At 29.2% G+C, this 22,066-nt stretch overlaps 9 protein-coding genes across 9 annotated transcripts; 7 read left to right on the forward strand and 2 right to left on the reverse strand.

The window, feature by feature from the left end:
• The first annotated feature begins 498 nt into the window (after positions 1-498).
• Positions 499-2,329, forward strand: BX663DRAFT_491334 (uncharacterized protein). Its single transcript, XM_051525043.1, has 3 exons — positions 499-1,337; positions 1,417-1,636; positions 1,777-2,329. The coding sequence occupies exons 1-3, from the start codon at positions 526-528 to the stop codon at positions 1,888-1,890; spliced, it is 1,146 nt and encodes a 381-aa protein (XP_051387551.1). The 5' UTR covers positions 499-525; the 3' UTR covers positions 1,891-2,329.
• Positions 2,330-5,137: 2,808 nt separating this feature from the next.
• On the reverse strand, positions 5,138-5,847 carry BX663DRAFT_491341 (uncharacterized protein; the record flags this gene model as incomplete). The annotated part of the gene is made up of 1 exon (XM_051525044.1): positions 5,138-5,847. The coding sequence occupies one exon, from the start codon at positions 5,845-5,847 to the stop codon at positions 5,620-5,622; it is 228 nt and encodes a 75-aa protein (XP_051387552.1). The 3' UTR covers positions 5,138-5,619.
• A 752-nt stretch (positions 5,848-6,599) lies between these two features.
• On the forward strand, positions 6,600-7,683 carry BX663DRAFT_4547 (uncharacterized protein). Its single transcript, XM_051523825.1, has 2 exons — positions 6,600-6,657; positions 6,884-7,683. The coding sequence occupies exon 2, from the start codon at positions 7,092-7,094 to the stop codon at positions 7,410-7,412; it is 321 nt and encodes a 106-aa protein (XP_051387553.1). The 5' UTR covers positions 6,600-6,657; positions 6,884-7,091; the 3' UTR covers positions 7,413-7,683.
• BX663DRAFT_491343 (uncharacterized protein) lies at positions 7,596-8,041 on the reverse strand. The gene is made up of 2 exons (XM_051525045.1): positions 7,862-8,041; positions 7,596-7,795 (listed from the first exon to the last, which is right to left on the reverse strand). Exons 1-2 carry the CDS (start codon positions 7,945-7,947, stop codon positions 7,663-7,665), a joined length of 219 nt encoding a protein of 72 aa, XP_051387554.1. The 5' UTR covers positions 7,948-8,041; the 3' UTR covers positions 7,596-7,662.
• Positions 8,042-9,049: 1,008 nt separating this feature from the next.
• On the forward strand, positions 9,050-10,337 carry BX663DRAFT_491346 (uncharacterized protein). The gene is made up of 6 exons (XM_051525046.1): positions 9,050-9,097; positions 9,160-9,364; positions 9,454-9,520; positions 9,586-9,765; positions 9,838-9,955; positions 10,023-10,337. Exons 2-6 carry the CDS (start codon positions 9,207-9,209, stop codon positions 10,163-10,165), a joined length of 666 nt encoding a protein of 221 aa, XP_051387555.1. The 5' UTR covers positions 9,050-9,097; positions 9,160-9,206; the 3' UTR covers positions 10,166-10,337.
• A 742-nt stretch (positions 10,338-11,079) lies between these two features.
• On the forward strand, positions 11,080-12,819 carry BX663DRAFT_463786 (glycoside hydrolase superfamily). The gene is made up of 6 exons (XM_051524000.1): positions 11,080-11,447; positions 11,534-11,585; positions 11,647-11,768; positions 11,832-11,871; positions 11,949-12,141; positions 12,212-12,819. Exons 1-6 carry the CDS (start codon positions 11,171-11,173, stop codon positions 12,773-12,775), a joined length of 1,248 nt encoding a protein of 415 aa, XP_051387556.1. The 5' UTR covers positions 11,080-11,170; the 3' UTR covers positions 12,776-12,819.
• Positions 12,820-15,767: 2,948 nt separating this feature from the next.
• On the forward strand, positions 15,768-16,959 carry BX663DRAFT_491349 (uncharacterized protein). Its single transcript, XM_051525047.1, has one exon. The coding sequence runs from the start codon at positions 15,870-15,872 to the stop codon at positions 16,809-16,811; it is 942 nt and encodes a 313-aa protein (XP_051387557.1). The 5' UTR covers positions 15,768-15,869; the 3' UTR covers positions 16,812-16,959.
• A 355-nt stretch (positions 16,960-17,314) lies between these two features.
• Positions 17,315-19,119, forward strand: BX663DRAFT_491350 (Thiolase, N-terminal domain-containing protein). The gene is made up of 5 exons (XM_051525048.1): positions 17,315-17,450; positions 17,527-17,570; positions 17,653-18,147; positions 18,221-18,804; positions 18,911-19,119. Exons 1-5 carry the CDS (start codon positions 17,413-17,415, stop codon positions 18,938-18,940), a joined length of 1,191 nt encoding a protein of 396 aa, XP_051387558.1. The 5' UTR covers positions 17,315-17,412; the 3' UTR covers positions 18,941-19,119.
• Positions 19,120-19,230: 111 nt separating this feature from the next.
• On the forward strand, positions 19,231-20,463 carry BX663DRAFT_491352 (uncharacterized protein). Its single transcript, XM_051525049.1, has one exon. It carries the CDS (start codon positions 19,269-19,271, stop codon positions 20,415-20,417), a length of 1,149 nt encoding a protein of 382 aa, XP_051387559.1. The 5' UTR covers positions 19,231-19,268; the 3' UTR covers positions 20,418-20,463.
• Positions 20,464-22,066: the final 1,603 nt, after the last annotated feature.

Raw genomic sequence — 22,066 nt, forward strand, 5'->3', positions numbered from 1 at the left:
TGGCCTCAGTGTGTGTGTGTGTGTAAGTTTTTTTTGAGCTGGATCAATTTTTTTTAAAGTTAAATATCCGTTCTTTTCTTTTATACATATACGAATTAAATTACATTAGTATTACTCACTTTTTTACTCAAATAGTCCAAGATACAAAATTTAGATTATTACCATTTTACGAGAAAGTTTAATTATTTCTTGAAAGAATAAAGGTCAAATATAAATATCTAAAGACAAGCGAAAAAGAAAAAGAAAAAAAAGTCGATTCTGGCCCTGGGAAATGTTTGACATTATCCTAATCTCCATTTGATCTCCGAAGATGACTCTATTGAATTGTATACGCATAAAATAACAAAAAAAAAAAAAAAAAAAAAAAAAAAAAAAAAAAGTCAATGTGGGTAATATCACTTGTTGTATAGAGCAGAAAATGGAAAAAAAATTAATTAATAAATAAATAATAATAAAAGAAAAACTTTTTTCTATTTAACTCTTTTTTCTTCTTCTTCCCCTTTATTCATTTATGAAAATACGAATATGAATATTCAAGCATTAACTTCACCATCAAACGATAAAGTGAATGATAGATTCTTAAATGCTTGTCCTCCTGATAAGTCACATTATACTTCTTTATCAAAGAATACAAGTCATCATAAGAAAGAATATTTGTCTTCAAGTCAACAACATGATTCTCGTCCACAACAAAATATGAATTTGACTGATTTACAAACTGTTGTTTCAACATATCATGAAAATCCAGAACTATTAAAACTTATTTTAACAAGTAAAGTAGAAGAAGATAAAAGAAGAGCAGAAGAAGCTAAATTAAAAGTAAAAGAATTGGATATCTTTTTTAAAAAGCATCAAGAAGAATGGTCGACAACACATAAACATAATTATCCTTCAATGAACCAACAGCAACATAGACGATCTTCTTCTACCACTAGTAGTAGTAGTAGTAGTAATCATAGTCTACATGGTACGAATATAGGCAATAAATATAATAATAGACCTACTACTACTACTACTACTGCTACTACTACTACTACTATTACTAGAGACGAAGGAGAATCTAGCCATTATCGTAATAATAGTAGTAGATCTATACCTTATCCAGTCCCTACTAGTGCAGTTACTAATAATAAATCAGCTTTTGTTCTATCCATCCCTCGTCGCAATTCCTCTGCCTCTATTATTACTACTAATAAAAATAATAAAAATATGACAGTAGCAGTAGTAGTAGGAGGAGGAGGATATTATCAAGCAAGTCAATCTAGTACATATTTGCTTTCATCTTCTGCACCAAATTCTTCTTGTCTATCCCCACCTTCTTCCTTTTCATTTCATAGGTAATCTATTTAACTAATAATAGAGAGAGAGAGATACAAGATTATTACAGACTAATCAACAAGTTATTATTCACTTTAGACATTCAGTAGATTATAATACTGACAATAATAAAGATTATCAACATACCAATAATAATAAAATATCCCGTAGAAGAAGATCCATGCAAGCTATAACAAAAATAGTAAGAACCTCTGAGTTTCCATATAATGACGGCTATTTCTGGAAGAATAATGGCAATACTGTACAAAAGAAGACACGTTGCAGAAGTGTCTATTACAAATGTGCAAACAGTTCAAAGGTAAGTCGGATAAATCCGGGGCAACCAAAAAAAAAAATTATATAGTAGTAGTAGTAGTAATAGTAGTAGTCGTAGTCGTAGTCGTAGTTCGTAGTAGTAGCAGTAATAGTAGTACTAATATGCTAATTTATATTCTATAGGGATGCCTTGTTAATAAAACAGTAGTTGAACAAGTAGATGGTAGTTATATTATAAAATATAGAGGAGAACATAATCCTGAATGCTCTAAAGTTGAACATATTATAGACTTGTAAATATATTTCATGTACCTTTCTTTTTTCTTTATATTATATTCCCTTTTATATTATTTATTATATACAAAATTTATATTTATTTATTCACAGTAGTAAATGCTACAAATAATAAACAACCATTCTATAATTACCTCAACGGTTGTTATTTTATCACCTCTTTTATGCATGTTTCTGATAAATCCTTATAAACATGACACGTTCAAAGATAATAATAACATACGATAATAATTCATTCTATACACACCCTATTTATCAAAATGGCTTATATAAATGATAAAGCTAAAAAGTAGGCAACCTTCTTCTTTGTACTTGGTATGAATAGAATGATAATGAGAACAGAATTCATCCATGAATAAGCGTATATGAAACATTTATTACACTAAATGACAGCAGTGTCTTTTTTTTTTTTTATACATAAAAACGTAGTGAAAAAAATAAATAAATAAGCACACTATTCTATTATTATTTAAATGGATTCATCACAGTGAGATACTCTGATGATGGTTTTTATTTGATTACATAAAAATCGAGATATTTCTTCACGACAATGAAAACCTTACTGGGTACCAAGTTTTGTACAACTTGAAAGAATTCCCATTTCTTTGATTTGCCATCATAAAAATTACCTTGGAATAAATAATGTGAGTTTACTGCATAAACACACGAGTGTCATTTATTGACAGGGCATGCCCTAAAATAAAAAAAAAAAAAAATAAAATAAATAAATAAATAAATAAAAAAACAATAAAATAAATATAAATTTAAAAGGTAAACATGAATTTCATATGCTTATGAATCTGGAAATGCGTCAATAGAATCCGGCTTCATCCGATTCTATAAGCTCAATGCTGCCTGCCTTACATCAATTTAAAACCCTTCTTATGTAGTGAAATTTAACATTTTCAAAAATAGAAATTATGGGGTTTTTTTTTTGGCCAATCAAACTTTTTTTTTCGCTCATTCAAATTTATTGTAATCATTCAACTTTTTTGGTAGAATGATTTGGAAACAAATCCAAGAGTTTACAATCTACATTATAAGCATCTTCCATAAATTAAAACACTGAGACCCTTCAATATTTTGAAAAAATGCGTGAATCTTACTTTATATAACCTATGAACCTTGGCATTTTTGGGTTATTACCAGTGCCCTTGTTGGCAAAAGTAGGCCATCCGCTTTTGGAAATCGTATATATTTTGTATTGTAAAAAATTATGCAAATTTGTCTCAACTTAAACAAATATTATTATCAACTTCTCGTTAAAAGTATGATAGCTACTTCTTTAAGCCCTCGTTAAAATGTTTCTAACTTTTTTTTTCTTTTAACAATTGATGATTTTTTTATAATTTCTCTATATTTACACAAATGCAATAATAATAAAAAAAAAAGACAATCAAAGGAAAAACAATCCATTATAGACAGACATAAATAAAATAGGATGTATCGCATTTCAAAAGAGCAACACCAACAGGTCTTTCTATTCCTGATGATGTCATCTTTTGTGAGATCATACATAGCTCAGATAATTCTCCCATTAGAAGAAAGGAAAAGAAAAGAGAAAAGTTTAGCTCAATAAGAAAAGAATTAGCAACTTGTAAAGACTCGAAGAAGACTTTAACCTTAATAGGTTGAATATAAAACAAAGAATAAAGAGAGAACTTTGATAGTCTTCTTTATTCAGAATTTGATTATGCTGCTTTTTTAACGTGTGTCATAGGAAGTCATTCAAACTTTTTCTTGTAGCTAGCTAACCTTTCTATTTTTGTTTAGTATTATTCTTGGGCTTGCGTTTCTTGAAATTAGATGCATTCAAGCCTATAAACTTGGAAGGCTAATGCTTTGTGCTTGAATATTACTTAATGGCAGCGTGGTCTTAAAGTGCAAGAATTCTTCTCATCATGATAGACCTTGGTGTATGTGCTAAAAAAAAACGTTAATAACGGAATAAACATCGATAGACAAGATAATCAATCTTTACTGCAAACCCCTTTTTACTTTTTGTTTCTTGCTTCTTACGAAGGAACAGAGAGCAAACGTGATTTGCGATATGCAATCCCCTTTCGTATAGCATAAAGATGTGTGGTCTCAATTCTATGTAGAAGCTGCATTGGAAAGTAATTCAAGAAGGATTGTAACGTATGGTTTTCAACCTACATAATTATCGTCAATTAACGTAAGTAAAGATGTGTCAAACTATCAACTTAAAAGATACTTCGCTTAACTTGAAAACAGACTTTTCCTTTTCTTCTTGTTGATGAAGGATAGTACCATGTTGTAGCTGCTACCTAGTACAAGCAAAAGGCATATAGGAAAAAAAATTATGCCACCCATCTTGTAGAAGGGATTGGTCGTCTCCTCAGGAAGAAGAGCAAGCAGTACAAGCATGTTCGCAGCAAGCAAAGATATACCCCGCAATGTCCTGACTTGGTATACGATTGCTTTTTTTTTTCATCTTGCACGAGATAGCTACGTTGGTCGATGTTTTAATGTTCCATAGAAGATGCACCACAAAAAAAAAAAAGTCTGTATAAAGAAAAAAAATTACCACTAGAAATATGGGTGCCGTAGGTACACCCTTACTTTTTATGACTATCAAAGTATTAGCATGTCAAATTCATTGTCAAAAATTCAGGTACTCAGAACGAGAAGAAAAAATATGTTAAACACAACAAAGTTGGATGTCTTTGACCTTGGCTCGAAGACTCGATCTTGATGAAATTTGATGGTATACAAAAGCGAACTTTGGATAATGCAGATGCGAAAAATTGAGCTGTTATTAAAACGAATTTTGACAAAAAAAAAGTGTATTGAGACTGGAAAGACTGTGCCTTTGAGAAAGATTATGATTTCAAGATATAAACACCGTCAATAAAAGATAATTATTACCTTCGTTTTTTCTTTTTTTGTATCTTCTTACAAATTACACAGATTAGTTATAATGAGCTCAATTACTTTCTACCATTACCCTCCTTCAGATGATTTTGCTTGCGGATGAAGATACTGAATATCAACCAAAAGATGCTACAGGTGGAACATCTATCAAAACTTTGTATCGTTTGGAAAATCACTCTCTGATATCTCTATATCATCCGAAGAAGAAGAAGAGGTTGAAACACTGGCATAAGCTATGGATGAGCTTGATTTAGGAGGAATTCTACTTCCAGATATGGTATAGATATCAATTAAGTACAAGCCATCACAGGTTGCTCAGTTTATTTCGTTAATGCAAAAAAAAAAAAAAAAAAAAAAAAAAAAAAAAAAAAAAAAAAACAGGAGGTTCCCTAAAGCTGCTAAAGAGGCTGGTATTGAATATGCCATGGCTTACTAAATTCAACAATAAAATGGAAAAGCAAATGGAGAAACAGTTTTAGCAGGCTATCATTAGCATCTGAAGTCAAAAGAAAAAGAAATAACGTCAAGATTACACTCAGAAGTCATTGAAAAAATATGTCGAGGAATACCCTAGTTGTATTGTAAAGGATGTTACCGAACATCTTTGTGCCACTTTCGAAGGTTTGTCTGTCTGTCTGTCTGTCTATCAATAAATTAAGCGTATATCGCCACATAACCGACAAGCTGGATTTTACCCTCACTCGTATACAAGTTAGATTGGCAGCCAGAAATTTTTATGACACGAAAGAACGACAAAGACAATTTGCCGAATATTTTGAGGAAAAATAAAATCGACTACAAAAGAAGAAAATGCAGTTTTCCTAGACAAAAGTGGATTCAAGAAGAATATGGGTACGTGCTGTAGCTTGGTTCAAGGAAGGAAGACCTGCAGAAGTAGAAGTTCAAGCTGAGGGTGTTAACTTGAATATTTTTGGGCTGTCTATCCGCGTATGGGCTAATTGTGGTTTCCCAGCAAGTTCCCAAGTCAAACTCACAAAAAAAGCAAAAGGTAGCAAGTGGTACCAAGAGGGGGGGGGGCTTCCACATGAAACAAATGCAAGTCATTTTTTGCTGTTTGTAGAAGAGATAGCTATAGTATTGAATAAACTGTGGGGGGGGAGGTTACATAACATGAATATAATAATGGATAATGCAACAATCCACAAAACACCAGAAGTGCTTCCTAGCAATTCGTAATCATGGGACATAATGAATTATTCTTACCCCCATACTCTCCCTTGTTGAACCCCATTAAAGAATACTGGGCAACAATCAAGGCAGAAGTCCGTAAAGCACCGTTGAAAAAAAAACAAACTGTTGGCTAATCGTATCGAAGAGGCTGCAAAAAAAAAAGTTACAGACAAAAACTGTAGGGGTTAGATTCGCCACTCACGAAGTTTTTTTTCTTTTGGCAAATGTTTGGATATGGACGACTTATAAACATTAATTTTTTATTGAGTCTATCTCCAGGGAAATTGAATGAGGCAACAGAAAATTGAATGGTTACCAAAAAAGCTGAATGATTACAATAAATTTGAATGAGCGAAAAAAAAAGTTTGATTGGCCAAAAAAAAACCCCATAATTTCTATTTTTGAAAATGTTAAATTTCACTACATAAGAAGGGTTTTAAATTGATGTAAGGCAGGCAGCATTGAGCTTATAGAATCGGATGAAGCCGGATTCTATTGACGCATTTCCAGATTCATAAGCATATGAAATTCATGTTTACCTTTTAAATTTATATTTATTTTATTGTTTTTTTATTTATTTATTTATTTATTTTATTTTTTTTTTTTTTTTTTATTTTAGGGCATGCCCTGTCAATAAATGACACTCGTGTGTTTATGCAGTAAACTCACATTATTTATTCCAAGGTAATTTTTATGATGGCAAATCAAAGAAATGGGAATTCTTTCAAGTTGTACAAAACTTGGTACCCAGTAAGGTTTTCATTGTCGTGAAGAAATATCTCGATTTTTATGTAATCAAATAAAAACCATCATCAGAGTATCTCACTGTGATGAATCCATTTAAATAATAATAGAATAGTGTGTTTATTTATTTATTTTTTTCACTACGTTTTTATATATATATATATAGTTATGTATATATGTACATGTATAAAAAAAAAAAAAAAAAAAAAAAAAAAAAAAAAACCTTGTGTTAAATACTGACGAAAACCAAAATAACAGCAGCACTCAAGTCTCCTCATAATAAAAGTCTTCTTTTCTTTTCTTTTCTTTCTTTCTTTCTTTCTTTCTTCCTCTTTCTTCTTGCTTTCTCTCTTTTGCTATCGCCCTTGTTAAATATGACGCTTTCATTTGCTCTTCCAAAATTTTCTGGATCAACACTATTGCCTTCCTCAGAGCCAATTATGTTATATGAACCACAATATTATGAAAAACATGCTGGAAGAGCAATGCATATTCAATTAATCCCTACAAGGCCTACTCCACCTTTAAAACGTAATTGTAAACCACCTCATATAATTATACCAGAACCCAATTTTGATGATTTATTGTGCCTAAGTGATGATTATTTTTCTCCTTGGTCTCCAATGGAAGAAGAAAGAGAAGATACTGATAAATCAGCTTCCACTTGTATTCATTTTTGGAATTCCTCATTATAATTCTCTTATGTGTGTATTTTTGTATTATAATTATTTTCACACACAATCCATTATTTGTACGAGGAGAAGGGCCCCCCCCTCCTTCCTTTGTTATTATCAAAAAAAAAAAATCACGCATACGCATATATAACACAAGACTCAATTATGTATATTTCATACACATAAATGTATTTATATAAATCAAATAATATTAGTTTCTTCTATCTTTAATCACATGAAATATATGTATCTTTTTTTTTTCTGTAATTGTTTATTGCTTGCGTTCAAAATAGGGTGAATTATTCATATATACAAGACTTGAATCAATCACCCAATCACCGATTCGAAGGTATTGTTCTACATATTTACGTACATCTTCATTTTCAATTTTGCTTGTTGCTGGTCTAAAGAAAATAATAATAATAAAAAGTAAATATAACCAACCATTTGCAAATTGAATGATTTTTTACTGTAATCCTGAATTTCTCTTAATGCCCGCTAATACAGTAGAAATTAGAACAGCATCCGCAGTTAGATGAAATAAACGACCCCACATCTAATGTTTATTTATTTATATATGTGTATATAAAAAGAAAAAGAAAAGAAATGAAAAGAAAAAAAAAGGGGGGGAAGGGGAAAACAACAAAAAAAAATAATATTAATAATTGACCCTGTTGCATTGTTACTAATGGATATATCTGGTTTTTTTTTTCTTTTCTTTTCTTTTTTTTTCACTAAATTTGGTATAATTTTGAACTCGCCTCTTCTTTGATTCATATAAATAAATAAATAGGAAGAAAATGATAGTAATAGTAATGAACTCATAATAATAATTGAGCACGTTTAGCGAAGGAAGAATAAGAATAGAATTAATCGTCTTTTCAAGTCTATTTTCTTTTTTTTTTTTTTAAAAAAAAAGGCAGGAGACCCTGTTCGAATAACATAAAAAAATAAAGGTCAAATGCATCTAAAGAATGCTTTCTTCTCTTTTTCTTATTTTTTTATTTATGAGTGTTATCTACTTGAAGTAAAATATACTCTGGAAACATTATTTAACATTCGTTAGTTAACTTTGCTAGTAGTCGTGTTGATCAAAGGAGTTCAACAGCTTCAAAAGAAGAAAAAGGTACAGATTTCACAAAATAAATATTCTTTTTATACAATAACTTGATTAAAACCATATTAAGTAAAAAAAAAAAATCCGGAGCAAGGTTAATTTTGCGAGTTTGATTAAATGACAAAAAATAATAATAATAATAAAAAAAATAGCTATTGCTAAATTTGTATACATATTAAAAAAAAAAGAGTGGCTTTTGAAAATAAATTTTATTCCCAGTTTACTGCAATGTGGGTTTTTTTTTTATCTTTATTCTTATTATTATCGTCATTTCTAATGGCATTAAAAAAAAAACAACAGCTTGCAGAAATAGAATCAGAAGAAGAATATGGTTATGATTATGATGATGATCAAGTAAGAATACAATGCATCCATCTATGATTGTTATTAAGTCAATCGATGTTAATATATATGTATATATAGGATCTTGAAATAGATTCAGATCAAGCTGATTTAGACCATGATGATGATGATGATGATGATGATGATGATGATGATAGTGATGAAGAGGAGGAAGAAGAAGAAGCAGATGATGATGATGATGATGATGAACAATACAAGGCCGAAGAATTAGCTAAAATCAAAAGAGGTAAATCTTTTCAAAAATAAAAAAATAACATGATTCTTATAGATCTCGAATTTTTTATTTAGATCTCGCTCATGTGTCTTTTGAACAGCTTGCAGAAATAAAAGGAAAGATGGGAGCAAAGGAATTTAGTGAGAATAATAACCAGAAAAAGACAATATCTAAAGACCAAATTTTGAAAGATCTTCAAGGTGCTGTTGGTAAATTGAAAAAGAAGCCAAACAGAGTAAAGCGAACAAAAGAAGAGATGAAAAGAGAAAATAAACACAAGTAATTATAATATTATGTCTGTCCCCTTTTTTTATTTATTTATTTTTTCTCTCTTTTTTAATATGCCTTTCCTTTCTCTTTATTGATAGACCAATGGAAATAACATCAAAACGAGCAGTTGGACGTTTTAGAGAAGTTGTTCAAATGCAATCTGTGGTAAGGATTAAGAGATTAGACTCATTAAAAAAAAAAAAAGGTCGAGTTTCATAAAACTTTAATAGAAACGTAGAGATCCAAGATTTGATAAACTTTCAGGTCATTTCAATCAAGATTTATTTGAAAAGTCGTATAGTTTTATAAATGACTACAAAAAATCAGAAATGGAAATGTTAAAGGAACGCATTAAAAAAGAAAAGGATGCTGATACAAAAGAGCAATTGCAAGGTTTATTAAAAAAAATGGTAGTTTTTGTTTATTTATATAGTAAAAATACTATTTGTTCTTAATCATTTATTTCTACTTGAATTAAAAAGATATCTGCTGAAAAGCAAGAAGAAGAAAAAAAGAGAAAACAACAATTATTCCGAGAACGTAAGAAACAAGAAGCAGAATTAGTAAAACAAGGAAAAACGCCTTATTTCCTTAAAAGATGTAAGTTCATTTTCTCTCTTTTCTTTTTTTTTTTTTATTAATTTATTAATTATTATTTGTTGTTTAGCGGAAAAACGTAAACTTGATTTGATGGATAAATACGAAAAATTAGGCGCAAAGAGTGTAGATCGCATATTAGAAAAACGTCGCAAGAAGAATTCAGCAAGAGACAGAAAGCATCTACCTTTCAAGAGAAGATCAGCAGAATAAAAGCTTTTTTATTTTATTTTTTTTATTTATCCTTTTTTTTTTTGTTATTTGGTTTATAGTTGAATAACGTTTTATTTTATTCATTAAATTCATCTGAAACAAATTCATATAATAAATTACATAAAACAAAATACAAACATCTTCTCCCTCTTTGTATTAAAAGAAAAAAAAAGGTACCTGTTTGAAGACTTGTATGATTTTATTACCAACAAAGAAAATGATATTAGTAGTCAGTAGTAGCGAGGTTTATCATTTGTAATGCATTTTTATCATACTTTCCTTTGGTCATAGTGGATGTATTAACTTAATAAATTTACTAATATAATTGTTTATTAAAATCATTATTTAGATGATGGCCCGTTTTAGTATAAATCAAATTTATCAGTGAGTACACTATGTATTTATATCTATTGAGAAGAAGTGCAGGGATTTTTTTTTAATTAGCTTAGTTTTGTCTGTATAGATAATACGGATTCAAGTAACTCATCCGGTCTAGAAATTGTCTTATATTTAACTTGGAAATGACAAGATAAGCATCCATGCATACACAGTTGGTTAATATATAAAACAACACAATTAAATAGACTGTAAAGATTTGATTAGATTCCACAGTCTATTATGTATAATAAGAAAATGTGTTTAATTGTTTTGAAAAGTGACGATGACTTATATGCTAAGGAAACAATATTATTATTTTGCCCAAAAAAAAAAAATAAGGTAGAAATGTTGACTTTTTTTTTTTTTTTTGAGAGCCGAAAAAAGAACAAAATCTAGTTTATGTACAAATCTGGTAAAATAATAATTAAACTTTACAAGTGTGTGTAATGGAGATACATGAAGATTATTATTTTTTACTTTAAATGGTCATGTCATTATTAAACAGTAATCATCATCTTTTTTAATTATTATCATTACTAGCAACGATTGTTGTGCATATAAAAAGCGTGGACTTTTTTGTTTTCTTTTCTTTCTTTTTTATTTTATATTTCTTCGACTTTTTTTATTATGCGTAATTATCAAATCTATTTGACGATTGCTATAGCTATACTAGGTAGCTTACTTGTCTCTGTGCAAGCTAAAAAAACTCATAACGAAATAACATGTGAGGATGACTCGTCCTCAAAAAATATCTATGGCAAACATAAATTAATTACATATATTGTTGATTGGGATATACCACATAATATTAAATGGGATCTCTTTGATCATGTCTCTTATGCTTTTGCTGAACCTAATAAAAATGGCGAGCTAAAATCATTTTCGGGCAGTAACTTGAAATCAGGTACTTTCTATAATTATAATTGTAATATAAATAATATATTGTTATTCATATTTTTTTTTTTTTTTTTTTTTTTTTTTTTTTTTTAGTGGTTCGTGAAGCACATAAAAATAAGGTTGGCGTCAGTATTAGTATTGGCGGGTAATATAGATTGATAAATAGATATAATTACATGCATAAATTAATATCTTTATTTTGTTAGATGGAGTGGTTCCAGATATTTTAGTTCTTTGGTCAAATCAAAATCTAAGCGAGATAAGTTCGCTAAAAATATTATGAAATTGGTTGAAGAATATAATCTCGATGGAGTAAACCTTGATTGGGGTAAAATAGTTTAAAAGAAGTAGTAGTTAACAATAGATTAATCCATTTTTTTTTTCTTATTAGAATATCCTAATGATCCTAATGGCGTCTCTTGTAATGAAAAGTACGAACCTTTTTTTTTTTTTACGTTTATTAGTTACAAGTATTTACATATGTGCATATCATGTTTTATAATAATAGGGATCCCAATGATACAGCTAATTTCCTTACTTTTATCAAACTATTACGCGAAATGCTTGATAAGAAATATAAAAAAGTTCATAAATTAATTACTGCTGCCGTTAGTACGAGTCCCTTTAATAATGGAAAGCAGGAGCCTATCAAGCATCTTGATAAAGCTTGGTCAGCAAATGTTGATTTTTTTTATATTATGGTACGAAATAGAAAAAAAAAGAAAAGAAGCATTGTTCTCTAAAAAGTATTTCTCAACTTCTTCCTTTTAGGTTTATGATATTAGTGGTAGTTGGATGAAAAAGGCAGGTCCTAATTCACCTTTGAATAAAGGAGGTTCCTATGATTCTAGTGTAAAACAAGCAGTGAGTGTATGGAAGAGTGCAGGGATCCCTGCTAATCAAATCATCTTGGGTGTACCCTTCTACGGACATGCTTCTCGAACTGCTACAGCTATTACTTCATCTACAGGCATGTATGTCAAGTTGGCAAGAAATAGCACAATTAAAGGTGATAAATATGATTCATTAAGTGCAGATCCTTGTCCAGGTGCTGTCAAGTCCTACTCAGGATCTTATGAATGGCGTTCTATTATGTCTGCAGGTATCTTGGACAATAAGAATGGCTGGAAATCTTACTGGGATAAAAGATCTGCTACACCTTATGCTTATCATTCTAAAGATCACAAATTTCTTTCGTATGATAACCCAAAGTCTCTTAAAGATAAAATGAATTATGTTATTAAAGAAAAGCTGGGTGGGGCTATGATTTGGTCTCTGGAAATGGATGACAAAAAGAATACCCTTTTATCAAGCCTTCAAAGTATTAGGGATTAATTTGCTGGTTGAATTATTTCTCATTTCTAAATACTGCTACTACTATTATTATATATTCTTCTAATATGTAAAAAATAAAAAATAAAATAAAATAATAATAATAATAATAAATATGATTATTTTCTAGAAAATTGACAGCATTTCAATTGAAGTTAGAATGATTCTACGTATGATATAAAGTGTTCTGCTTTTTAAAGCTATTCACTATATTTACAGTTTTACGCATATTAAAGGCTATAATGAGATTGCATTTTTCTTCAAGACTATGTAGATTTTTTTTTTAGAAGAATTTTGTTTTTAACATATGTATGAGAAAAGGAGATTTATTAAACTTTATCGTGTATTCACATGGCCCTTTGGAGTTAAATAGATCCAAATAATAAAAAAATAAATAAACCTATTATGTAATTCTGTTGACAAAATGTATATCTTTAATAACAATACAGCAGTTGAAATGAGAGATTAGATTAATCTGTGTAGATTTTATAAAAATATTTTCTTTTTCTTTTTTTTCTTTTTTACTTTTTTTTTCTTTTCTTTTTTTTCTTCTTCTTTTTTTCCTTTTTTCCCTTTTTTCCTTTTTTTTTTCTCTCTTTTATTAAAGCTTTTAAAGTAGTGTTTAAATAATACGAATCATGATAATTTCCTTTTATTATGTAATATATGAACATAGAATATAGGGACTGTGTTAAATTATTTTTACTAGTGTGTATCAGTTATTATACACCAGATATAATTATAGTATTTAATCAGCAATTATCATTATAATTACTTGTATTATATCATTTTCCATTGTTTTAATGACTGTTGTTCATAGTGTTATCATATGATAGAACATCATTGAAAAATATAATTTTAAGGCCCATTGCTTGTTTCAGTCATAAGAGGAGTTCCCTTTTTTTTTTTTTTTTTTTAGTAGTAGTATTCGTCATATCATCATGGGTGGGTAAATATGAAAAAAATATTTGTTTAACAAAAAGGAGATAATGATCTACCTCGGCTGAAGAAGGAGGGAATTCCTCTTTTCTGATTATTAAGGACCCTCATAAAGTGTAGGAGGTACTCTACGCACATTAGGAGATAATAATTATCCGTGATCTATTACTGTGCTTTAAGCATGATGTAAGTTAATAGATGGAATTATCGCATTTGTTTCGCTTCTTCTTTTTCATTCATAAGGATTAATCAAGTACAAAAACTTATCATATGATAATGCTAGTGGTAGTGGTAGTTATCACTATTGATAACTTGAATAATAGGCTTGTGATATACGCGTTTATGATTAAACACTCTTTTTTTTTTTTTTTTTTTTCTTTTAAATACCAGTCTGTTTCAAAACTATTATTATGGTAATCATTTATATTTGATTAGAAATAACACATGACGCGTAGATTGAATAGAATGAAATATTAATCATATCAGCATTATCAAAGAGAACTATTATGTATTAATGATTTAAAACTGATTAGGAATCAGTAACTAGTTTATACATAAAATCTCTTTATTGTTTAACATGACTCCTTTTTTATGAAGTAACTGATAATATGCTGAGTTATTCAAGAAAAGAAGGAGATCAAAACTAAAAAAAAAAAAAAAAATGATACAGTAAGTATTTTGTTAATAAACCGAGGTAACAAAATACGATTTCCATCAAAGATAGATAGAGTTAGTATTAAAGAAACTACATTGTTTTAGTTAAATCTTTTCTCACATATTATAATGATAGTTTTTTCAAAGAAGATCATCAAAGAGTAATAAGCATATTATATAACAGTCGTTTTTAATTGCATTTTATTTTTAGTAACCGAACATTGACAACGTTTGACTAAATATACCAAATGTAGATATTTTACATACATAACTATTACTTTTTTTTTCTATGATAGACAGACAGACAGATAGATAGATCATTTACTTGTTGTTACTGTAGATATTTCAATTTACACGAAGGAGGTAAGACAACTTTATCAAATTTCATAAGCCAGAATAAACTCTTCTTACTCAACAAATATTAAGTTTAAATTATTTATTATATTATGTCAAAAGAAATAAAATAACTTGCCTTTTACTTTTTTTTTTTTTTCATTCAGTAACAAAAAAAAAAAGAAAAAAAAAATCATGCATAAATAAATAAAAAAATAAAATAAAATAAAATAAAAGAGATTTTATCCTCGTGTAAATAAGTCTATTTGTCATGGTTACTTACCTCCTTTGTTGTTTTTATTATCTTTAACGCCACCGATGATAATGCGAAACCATGGGAACAAAATTATTTAGTTCTGTGCTTGAATTTCATTTTACATAATGCTATTTATATGAATGTTTTAACAAGATCGCTCATGTGTACTTTCTTTATTTTGGGAAAATAAGATAAAAAAAATAACGCAATATTATTACTGTTTGTTTATCATCAGTAGCTTTAAACTAAGTTTACTGTAAATAGAAACAAGAAATGTATAAAAAGTAAAAAAAAAAAAAAAAAAAAAATAGAAATAAAGAAAAATACATCAAATCACTAGTATCACTGATTTCTCTTTCTCTCCATTTTCTTTGATTGATAATAGATTTTTCTCTTGCAGGGGGGGGGAGGAGGAGGGACAAAGTTATTAAATGATCTACTCCACATTCAAACTAAACTTATTTATTATTATAAACTTGGAAATAAAGCAAAGAAAAAAAAGAAAGGGACATGCTTTATACATATAAACATATTTATAAAAATTGATTATATAGAAATATACATGTATAATATATATATATATATATATATATATATATATATATGTATATATATCAGCTAAATAGTTTCTTTTTTTCTTTTTCATTTCAATAAAATGTTGATCAACTTTTATAAAGGATTTTCATACAAAGTCGATCATATCATTTTTTCTTTAAAATAGAAAAAAAATACTCCGCTTTTTTACCGCGACACCTAAAAAAAAAAAAAAAAAAAAAAAAAAGGACGGAAAAATCTAAGGATTTTTTTCCTTTTTTTTTTTTGATTTGGAATATATATAAATACAACAACATGCTTCTTATCTATTGTCATTCTTCTTCTTCTTTTTTTTTTCATTGAATTCTTAATAAAAATAAAATGGTTGAATTTTTTCGAAGACAAACAAAGCAATTAAATAGATCAAGGAAGCCTAATCCGTTAAAGAATATCATTAGTCGCACTAATAAAAAGGAAGAAGTTCCATTACTACCATTAAACTCTGGTTTGACTTCACCTACAATAGTATCACCCATAATTACAAATTCAGCTTCAAGGCATAATGATCCCTATACGCCTCATATTTCTCCAACTGCAACAAAAGCTGTTAAACAAATGAATCACATGAATACCACTAATCATACACCTTCTTATAATAACAATAAGGGAAGGCCATCTAATGTAAACCACTCTGATACAATGAATCCCTTTGAATCACGTACGCATCATAAATCTTCCTTAGAAGATAATTATCAACATTCCTATTTTGATAATCCTGATCAGTATCGTACAGGTCCTTTAACTCCAACAACAGTCAAAACTGAAATCTATTCTACTCAATCTATCATGACAACAACGCCACCTAATCATGTTACACTTTATAGTCAACAATGTTATACAAGCACTACCTTTTTATCTTCACAGTCTCCTCTATCTCCTTCTTTATCATTACCTCCGTTATCACCTACTAATGTATCACTTGCTACTAGTAGTAATAAGCCCTCTTGGAGAGAAATGAAACATGCGGCTACTTATCAACCCGCTGCATCTATTTCAAGTACGGATAATGATGAAGATGATTCTTTAGGTGCATTAGCTACACCGTCTTCAATAGAAAATCCTTTAATTGATTTATTAGGTGATAATTCAAGTGAGGAAGAGGATGATGACGATGATTTAATACCCATTGGCCAGTTATCTCTTTGTCGTAACAATGATATTCATCATTTATCAGCTGCTGAAAAATACAAAGCAAAAGTAAGGGCAAAACTTGATATGGGCTTTACTCCAGATGACAATCATAAAGTCAAGCTACTTATTTAAATTTATTATTTCATTTATTTTATTTCGTTTTCTTCTGTACTTATTTATTTCCCTCTTTGTATATATAAAATAAATAAAAATGTATAATACTTTTATGCATTTAGATTTCTCCTTCTTCAATTATACTACACTTGGACAATTTTTTTTTCTTTTCCTAACAAAAAAAAAAAAAATATACATAATAAAAAAAAAGGGATAAAAAACTAGTCACGAATGCCTTAGCAATAATAAATGAATAGTCTAAATTCTACTTTAGAGTTACACTTTTGTTGTCTTGGTAACAAATATTTCTATATATCCACTTCATCACTTTCAGGTACTTTACTGCTGTTTCTAATCTTTTCTAGAATGTTTTCTTTTAACGGGTGCTTATAGGGATTTCTATACATATAATTCATTATAATTGTTTGCATGACTGGATTTCACATGCTTTTTATCTTTTCGTCAAGGAAAGCAATATTTCGCACACTTTTTTAAATAACCGCTTCTTTTTTTTTTTCTCCACAATTTACATACTTGCTCTTTCACCCACACAAACACACTTTTTTCTTTTCTTTTCTTTTTTCTTTTCTTTTTTCTTAAATTAATCTATTCTATAATAATGGCATTTCGACAAGTATTTATTGTTTCAGCCAAGAGGTATATGCAAACATAAGAAAAAAAGAAAAGAAAAAAAAAAAGATACAAATGTTTAACATAATAAGTATTGTCTTAGAACTCCATTTGGTACTTTTGGTGGAAAATTTAAAGATCTCACAGGTAAAAAGAAAAAAAAATAGAGTTTTTTGTTTTTTTCTATTTTAAAATAGAAAAAAAAAAAAACTTATATGTTGTTTATTAGCTGCCGAATTGGGAGCATTAGCGTCAAAGGCTGCTATAGCTGACTTGCCTCAGAATGTACCTATTGATTCAGTTATTTTTGGTAACGTGCTTCAAACGGATATAGCAGGTGCTTATGTAGCAAGACATATTGGACATCGTACGGGCTTACCTGTCACTGTTCCTGCCTTGACTGTCAATCGTTTGTGTGGTTCAGGTCTTCAAAGTGTGGTGAATGCAGCACATGAAATTATGCTAGGTGAAAGTGAAGTCGTATTGGCTGGTGGAACAGAGAACATGTCCTTGGCTCCCTTTTCACTCTCAGGTACCTCTCGTTGGGGGATTAAATTGGGAAATGATCCTAAGCTTCAAGATACCCTTTGGACTGCTCTTACGGACCAATATCCTAAACCTACGCCTATGGGTATTACTGCTGAGAACCTTGCTGAAAGATATCATATTTCAAGACAAGAATGTGATGAATATGCATTTACAAGTCAAAGTCGATATGAAAAAGGTAATCTTAAAAAAAGAAAAAAAAAAAGAAAGAAAAACGCAGAATTTTTAGTATTGATTATTATTTTTTAAAGCTGCAAAAGCGGGTATTTTTAAGGATGAAATTGTTCCTGTTGAAATAAAAGGTCGTAAAGGCCCTGAAATTGTGGACGTGGATGAGCATCCTCGCTTTGGTTTAAAGATAGACAATTTGACAAAGTTGAAACCTGTCTTTAAGAAAGAAGGTGTAGTATCAGCCGCAAATGCTTCAGGCATCAATGATGGTGCTGCTGCTCTCATTGTTGCAAGTGAGGATGCTGTTAAAAAGTACAATTTGACGCCTTTAGCACGTGTCGTAAGTTGGCAGGCTTCTGCAGTGGAACCTACTTTGATGGGTATTGGACCTGTCCCTGCTATTCACGGTGCTTTAAAACGTGCCCAGTTAGAATTAAAGCAAATGGGTTTAGTTGAAATCAATGAAGCCTTTGCTGCTCAATATTTAGCTTGTGAAAAAGAGCTTGGATTAGAAAGAGAGATTGCAAATGTGAACGGGGGTGCAATCGCTGTTGGTCATCCTTTAGGTGCTTCAGGTGCTCGTATCTTAACTCATTTGTCTCATGCTCTTCAGCGCACAAAGGAAAAATATGCTATTGGTTCTGCTTGTATTGGCGGTGGACAGGTAAAAGAAAAAAAGAATTATGCTAATTATAATATTTATTGTAAAACAATTAATTTAACGAATTATTATTATTATTATTATTATTTTTTTTGAAAAAAAAAAATAGGGCGTTGCTGTTGTTTTGGAAAGAGTTTAACCAAAGGAGCTTTACTTATTAGAAACTATTAAAAAAAAAAAGTCAATGATGTTTACCCTTATTCTTTTATTTTCAATTATTCATTTACCTTCAAATTCTAATGAATTAATTCCTTAATAAGTTTAAAAAATTCTAAATTTGAAATATGAGATTCTTTTTCATTTAAGTTTGTACCAGTGTATATGATGGAATATAGTAGTTGGCTTGTGTTACATGAGTATAGAATAAACTATTATACAAAATAGGCTTAGTCGTCTTTTTTTTTTTTTGTTAAATTTATTCTTATAAATTCCTCCTCCACCCCCCCTTTTTTGTCTTTACACATAATATGTATAATTCATCACATAAGAAGCCTACCAAAGAGACTAACAAAAACAAGTCTCAGTATTCTTCAGATCAACAAGAAAAAAAAGATAGAAGGCCAAAAACACTTGCACATCGAGAACAATTCTATCACACTTTTAAAGCCAAACTTTCTCAAAAGATTCAAGAAAAGGAATCTGAACTAAATAAAGAGCGTGCAAAATTGAAAGAATGTGAGGAACAACTTAAAGCAGCTTGTCAACAAACTGAAGTTCAGCAGCTAACCTTGAATAGAATACAAACTCAGCTTTATGAAATCAGCAAACCTATTAAAGTAACTGATGATGATCTCTCTACCGTTACAGTACATCTTGCTAAACTTACAGGTAAAATTCAACATTTTCCTCCTAGCTTCAAACAGGCGTATTTAAGAAAACAGCAAAAGGAAAAATTAACACCACATCAACTCAAGGATATCTTTTGTCAATGGTTTGGTAAAGATGAAAAGGAGTTCATTGAGGAATTGTTCCTTGAGATGATCGAGCAACAAAAAGTGGATTATGGACTTATATCCGTGTTGGTAGAACGATATTTGATGGATGTGATTGTGAATGATATATTTAAGGCAGGTATTCATCTTGACCAAGGGGTGAACCAGGCTTATAATCGACTGTATCATTTTTTTATTCAGACAGGACATCCAAAATGGGCTTGTGATTTAAGGTTAAAGACAGCAAGGGCAACCTATGATTTAATACATCAGGGGCACCCAAATACACTAAGGGCTATCGAGCTATCAAAACAAACCATTCTTAACTCTCTTATCTTACATCTTTCTTTCATTTATGATTGTGATACTGACCAAATGAAAGAACGAGTTGAGAAACTCGTGGATATGGCTACTCATCTTTGTCTACCTATACATGGTCAGGTAGATGAAATTCAAATTTATGACTTGAACCAAAAAAGGAGATTTACAGGTGAGCTTGAGACTGTACGGGAAAATCAAGTTAAACACGTGTATCGTTATCTTAATAAAGACCACATTCATTTGGGCATTGCGCCAGTCTTTTTGGCAAAGAGTATCACTGAAGAAGAGGAGGATGATCATCAATCAATGGATTCATATATACTAAATCATACGCTTATTTATCCTGGAAAAGCTATTTGGTAGCCCATTTATCGGTGTATATAAATTTGTCTCTCAAAATAAAATAAAAAAAATAAAAATAAAAATAAAAAAGTAGGAGGGAAGAGAGAGAGAAAAGAATTATAATTGCTTTTATATATATATAACTTTATACCCTTTTCCCTATTATTAAAAAGTCGTAGGTAATATTTAACGAATAAATGAAAAATAAAATAAAATAAATAAACTCCATCTACAAGCGTATCTAATAATTAAACCAAGTACTTTAAAACATATTTTCATTTTAAGGTCAAAAATATAATTCAATAATACGTTTTCATAAATGATTAGTTGAACATTTAATCCCTTCAGTACATTAGATAGCCCTAGTCAAGTGAGACAGAGAGAGAAAAAAAAGGGGATCTTTTTTTTTTTTTTTTTATTTATTTATTTATTTGTAATCATGCATCATACTATATTGCATTGGCTTTTGAATCCATTCCAAAAAAAAGAAGAAAATCGAGAAAAATGTAGTTGAAAATAAAAACAAAGACATACTATCATTAAGTGAGTAATCGAATGAATAAAAAAGGGTTCGAATGTAGTGACAGGGAAGAGAGAAGAAAGGATTGTATCGCGAGTTATTTAATTTTATTTCATGTAGAATTATGCAAATGATAAGCTAACAGAAAAAAAAAAAGAGAAATACGACTTGAATAGTCTTGGACTACTTTTTGAGTTGGAGAAAGAGCTGTTTTAAAAGCGACATTTTAAATACTTTCAATTATAAATGACAGTTATAGAATATGTCAATACAAATTGTTAAAATTTCGGCAATTTGATTTTTCCAGATTAAAATATAACAGTGGGTAAAATATTAAAACGTAACATTTTTAATTTAGCAAATATAGAATAAAGGCTTCAATAGTATACATCTATTCTGATGTAGCAACACATTAACTTGAAGTATTGAACAACGCTGTCATTTTCAGATATGTGTTAACAATCTATACAATACACTCATTTATTTTCCTATTGTACTTTAAAATCACTATTTAGAGACAAATACCCTTCTTCTTCCTGAATTGATCACTGAGTAAATAATCTGATAAGTTTATTATGTATAGATTATTTTCTAATATGACATACTATGTTCTATTACTTGTTTTAATACGTTTCCTTGTGATTTCAATTAAGCCTTTAAAGCTTTATATTATTCAAATGTATATAAGCTTCGTATTATCTATACTATTTTTTTTTTTTTTTTTTTTTTTTTTTAAAAAAGAAAGAAAAAAGCTACACTCAAAATACCAGTTTAAAAGGCAAAATGACAATAAAACTATTTAAAACTAAATAAAAGTAATATTTTTTTTTTCTTGCTTGATTTTCTATTCTTTTACCGAAAAGAGGAAAATGTTATTCTATATCGGAATATTTTATTTTTGTGCTTGGAAAGGAAATAAAGGGCTACTATTACTAATAGCGTGTGTTTTCTTCCGAGCACAGAATTAGCTTCTTTCTTTTTCCATTGTTATGATAAAGTCTACTTTCTTTCTATAATAATAGTAAAATACCTAGAAGTTATATTTCATCGTGTCCCAAAATATTTTATTATTGGTCGAAAGTATTTCTTCCCAAAAAAATATTTAAATTTCCTCAATTAAAAATGAAAAATACTTTTATCAGGCCAGATT

This window comes from Cokeromyces recurvatus, assembly GCF_025118155.1.
Source record: "Cokeromyces recurvatus strain NRRL 2243 chromosome Unknown BX663scaffold_1, whole genome shotgun sequence".
NCBI classification, from domain to species: Eukaryota; Fungi; Mucoromycota; class Mucoromycetes; order Mucorales; family Mucoraceae; genus Cokeromyces; species Cokeromyces recurvatus.